Here is a 5,167-nt window from a genome sequence, read left to right as displayed (position 1 = left end):
GCGCGCACGATCCGATGTGACACAGGGAAGGCGTCGCTCCTACGTCTAGGTCGTGGATCGTTCGGCCCAGAGTTGTGGACCGTCCACGTCGCCACAGAGAGCACCGCCAGGCGGTACACCCCTAATGATTGGCGCTGCCTAGATCGGCATCAACAGGTGGCTCCAAGCGTCTTGGCGACGTGTTCCATGGCTTGTCCGGGCGCACGGGCGTAGGTGGCGCATGGAGGCAGCAAAGTTGGCGACACGTGGAGGCGATGTGAACAACACGAGTGCAGGCAACGCGCAGGCGACAAAGACGCTTCGCACAACACACCCATAAGATATTCATGTAAATGTCTAACCAAAGATACCGTAGACATTTGACTCATAAATATAAACGTATCGAAAGAGTCATTTTGCCAAACATTTTGCAAACAAAACAGTGGCTCCTGTGAAGGAGCTGAAGCCGAGCTACTTTTAGAGGAGACAAAGTCCTGCCAAACATGCCTTTAACACCATGTTAGCGTTTTTTATAACCGTAGTACTCCCTCTATCTCAAATATTATAATTTGTTTGATTTTTTTATCAAGTTTGACAAGCTCGTCTTATTCATTTTTCAGAAAAAAATAAAAATTTCAAAATTATACTTAAAGTATATTATATGCTAAATAATATCACAGAAAAATAAAATAATTATAAAATTTTGTGAATAAGATAAGGTAGTTAAACTTGAGGTAAAAAAGTCAAACGAATTATAAATTTAAACGGAGGTACTAAATAAACAAGAAAAAGGTCTGCGTATACTCCTGACTTGCACGAAGATGTGTACCTTGGAACTATAATATTTTCCATGCAAATTGCTTGTTCTTTAACAAATAACCATGGTATTTACAAGGCAGTCAAAGAAACAGGAAAGGAAACATAAAATACCAAAATTTAATTTTGCAGGGATGGTAGCAAGGCTGGCGTTTCTTCAGTACACTGTACACGGTTAGTATAGCCTCAGCATCACGACTCCACTCTGTTCAGCAAAATCTTTCCTAATGAACCTAATATATATTAAAAAAAGAAGAAGAAACAGAGTCGATCCACCGCATGAAAAAGTTTGCTATCTAGCACCTGTCGGTTCTCGCAATCCTCAGCTTCTTTACGCTTCCGAGAAAGAGCCTGCCGGAAAAAATGGACGGGGAGACAAGACTATTAATTAACTAACAGTAAATGAAATGCAAGAGTGAATCATTTGAGCGGAGAAGAAACATTACTCCCACGGTACATCCCCAACCATCATCCAGTCTCCATCATGGTCTTCATAGGTGAGAACATGCGCGGCCTTCTCGTGAGGAACCCGCTGATGGTACTCCACAGCGTCAGCATCTAATCATATCACATATTTATTATAGAGCGACCGGCAAGCATTTGCAATACTCCTTTCATTTTTTTTTACTTGTCAACACTTTTTTACGTGTCTGAGAGTTTATCTACCCAATATATATAAAGTGTGAGGCAAGAACTCCAAAATTTGAATAATTCAAATTTGTGGTCTAGTGGTTGTGGCTAGAATCCCAAGAAAAACTAGTGTTGGCATGGAATGATTACCATCTTTTTTTTTTTTTTGCTTCCTCTGATTAAAAAATCTGTGGTAATGATGAGCTTATTGGCTAGTTGCATATATACTTACAAGTGATAGATGCCTTGAACATGTGGCAAAGTTTCGCTAGGAGGCTGCTGTACCCGTCCAGCAAGAGCATGTCCAGCTTCCGGCCGATCGGGACGCCTTCCATGTACACCTTGACGAACAGCGTTCGCCGTCGGCGTGCCGAGGCAGTCAGGGCGCTTCTAAGGAACGGTTTGATCGGGGGCCAATCCGGGAGTGCTTGGTTCCTGCCCATCACCCGTACGTTGGTGTTGAAAGTGTCATGTTAATAAATGTAGCTAGATGACTTGCACACAGGGGAACCAATGGGATGTTAATCGGGGATGCTGTATATTTTAGAGATATGATAACGACAGAACAAATACGAAAGTTGTTGTGAAGATATCAGTGATCAATGAGGGCTGAAATTATATATACTCTTAAAAATACTACAGTGTCTGGCTCAGTGAAAATCTGATTCTTTTAAAACACTCTTCTCGATTCATACATGAGAGACACGAGTAGTATCCGATAAGGGGGGAAAAAGGAATAGACTGAACTGATGAGCTCAACATGGTGGCTCACGTATATGATCCATGGGGGCTGGAAAGAGATCCAAAGAAGAAACAGAAGAACCAGAAAATAACACCTGTAGTTCAACATGCAGATGCGCAGAGAATTCATATCGACAGAAATTAAAAAAAAGGGGGGGGGGGGGGAGCCTTTAGCTTGTTTCTTGCATATATATGCATGTACGTACGAGACTTGATGATATCATCTAGCACGAAACTAGTAGTTATTAATAAGAAGGGAGAAAATTAAAAAAGAGAGTTGTAGTGGTTGAAGATAGAAATTAACCTTGGCGTAGAAGGGACGATGCTGTTGTTTGTCTCCGCTACCAGGAGGGCGGAGGACGCCGGCGACAGGCTGAGCCCTAGCTGCAGGTCGGGGCTGAGCTGGTCCCTCCTCTCCGGCGGGCGGCGGGAGGCCGAGGACGCGGTGGAGAGCGCCGGGGGGTGGGTGCTGCTGTCCATGGACGACGACGGAGACCGCCGGCCGCTGTCGTCGTCCTTGCACTCCGCCATGCTGCTGCTGCCTGGTGCATACACTGGTAGCTAGCTGGATACTTATCAGAAATGGAGAGGGGTGGAGTGAATCTATAGCAGCCACCAACTCGTCAAATCGGAACGGAACGGAAGGGGGGAAGGGAAAGGGAGCAGGAGAGCAGCTGTGTTTATATAGCTGGTGTGGCGATGAGAGGGCTTAGTGGCTGACAAAAGCCAAATAAAAGAAAGGGGTTGAGCTAAACATATGCGCGTATCGGCCGGCGTATAGTATAGTAGGGGGGAGAGTTGTGTGCCGAAGAATATGAATAATTGTGCCTTCTTCTTTATTTTTGTATATATATAATATATGCGTTGGAGTATAAAAACTATATGCATCGTTTTCGTTCGTGATAGTTGGACACGACTTGGTTAGCTGTGATCAGATTAAGGTGAGAGAGTGAAAAAATTGCATGTAGAGGATTCCTTTTTTTTCCTTCTCGTTTTACACGAGCCCATTCCATTTTTTTTATATGAACGAGCGATGTGCTCTCTACGCTTCTCGCTCAGCGAGCATATATGTGGGACACAATGTTGGGGATTATATTAGCTGGTGATTAATCTGTTGTAACGATAATAATAATAATAATCAAGGAAGAGAACAATAGTTAAAGAGAAAACAATGGTATCATGGTGCGCCCTCCGGCCTCCCCATGACAGCGGACGTGTTGGGTTGGTACGGGGTGCACTCGAGCGCGCGGGGATGCGGCCACCACCGCCAAAAATCTCCCCTGCCTGCCTGCCTCATGTTGCGCGATGGATGCCGCTCGCAGTCCACTGACACGTACGCACGCAATCATGTGCGCACGCTCGCTCGCTCCAGCAGCAGTGTGCAAACAACAACCCCGCCCCCGCCGGTCATGATCAATCAATGCGTGATGCGGTCAGTTCCGACTTCCGCTGGGCACACATACGTGTCGCTGTACACGCATGCAAACCCGGGCCGGCACACGAGTTATTGCGGAGGGCCGCGCGCCGGCCGGCATGGCGTGCAGTGGAGACCAAGCGAGCCGGAGATGCGTAGTACGTAGTACGATGGATAGCCAGGCAACCACCCACCCGATCGTACCGGCCGGCTCTGTCTGTATGGTTGGCTGGCTTCCTGCCATGTACGTGCGGCGCAGCTGGGTCTACGTGCGCACGCGCGCTGGTCATAAAGACGGGGACTTGTTGATCCACCCGGCCGGGGGGCGCAACGCAAACACGGATCGGTGTTGACGCGCCCGCGCGAGGCCGGCCTGCCACGGCGCAGGGCTACAAGCCGGGGACATAGCCCCGCCCGCCGAAAGCGACAGCCTCCTCTGTCTCTGTAGTCTGTACCATCGGCCGGGACTGTTTCGTTTCATATTAATAAAGACAGCCGTTTAAACTGTTGCACTACAATTTATAAAGACGAAAATATTATAAAAACAGTAGAAACCGCTCAGAACTATTCGCACACACGCGTAGTGTTTATGTCAAGCCTTTCTATGTATGTTACGAGCGGAGCGGAGCTGAGCCGAAGCATGCTACCCATATACGGGAGAGGACGCTAGGATTTGACGCGCAGGAACACGCGCCGCCACGTATCGGGGATCCTCCGGCAGCCGGTGCCGCAGCGCGGTCGCGAACGCTGTCAGAGCTGCGACGCCACTTTGTCCCGGGCGCGCGTCGTGTCTCTTGATGGGTTCATCTCCACGGCACGAGCGCGTCATCGCGATGGATCGGGAACTAACGCTTCCCCCGACCGGTCAGACAAGTCGCCTTTCACGCCATCGATTGAGCACCCGAGCGGGGAGGGCGGTCGTTTTCCGCGGAATCCAATTTGCCGAGACAGACAGTAGAGGTGGACGTTGACGTGGACGTGGACGGTGACGCGCCAACCTTTTTTTCTTCCCCCCCACTGCCGTCCGTCTAGTCGGCCTGTTTCATCAGACGCCGACGGCGACGGCGATTGAGTGACCCAACAGCTAGTGGCGTGGGTTACCCAACGTCACCGCGCCGAGCACGGATCAGGGCGGCTTTGGCGGTGCGGGATTAATTTGATGATTGGCCTAGGGCACATTCTTCGCCATTACAGATTTTGTTTTCTCGTGAGCCTGCCACACGTACGTTCACAAGCATGACGATGTCCTTCCTGCAGAATGGGAGCGAGGACGTGTTCTTCTTCTCGAAACGAACCGGCTGCTACACGTACTGTACACATTTGCAACGTGGAACATTTGCCGGAATCCACTTTTCTACAACGCGAAAAAAAAGACAAATTCCCTCGAATTTTACAGGGAATGTACATAAGCATTGCACTGTTTTTTTTTTTGAACTAATGCGTCTAATAGACGCTTTTTTTTAACCTCGAGAACGACGATGATCTCTGATGCCCAGCAAAAACTAGCTAGTTCCACGCGATTATATTGCCGGCAAAATGCGTTGGTCGCACACCGAATTCCTTCCAACCAACCGAGCATTCAATTCA

The 5,167-nt window shown here is 48.4% G+C and overlaps 1 protein-coding gene across 1 annotated transcript; it reads right to left on the bottom strand.

The window, feature by feature from the left end:
* Positions 1–803: 803 nt before the first annotated feature.
* LOC103650054 (auxin-responsive protein IAA4) lies at positions 804–2,896 on the bottom strand. Its single transcript, XM_008675721.4, has 4 exons — positions 2,471–2,896; positions 1,658–1,860; positions 1,242–1,353; positions 804–1,146 (listed from the first exon to the last, which is right to left on the bottom strand). Exons 1-4 carry the CDS (start codon positions 2,695–2,697, stop codon positions 1,092–1,094), a joined length of 597 nt encoding a protein of 198 aa, XP_008673943.1. The 5' UTR covers positions 2,698–2,896; the 3' UTR covers positions 804–1,091.
* Positions 2,897–5,167: the final 2,271 nt, after the last annotated feature.

The sequence above is a fragment of the Zea mays genome, chromosome 3 (genome assembly GCF_902167145.1).
Source record: "Zea mays cultivar B73 chromosome 3, Zm-B73-REFERENCE-NAM-5.0, whole genome shotgun sequence".
Lineage (NCBI taxonomy): Eukaryota > Viridiplantae > Streptophyta > Magnoliopsida > Poales > Poaceae > Zea > Zea mays.
This window is presented reverse-complemented; position numbering and strand designations above follow the sequence as displayed.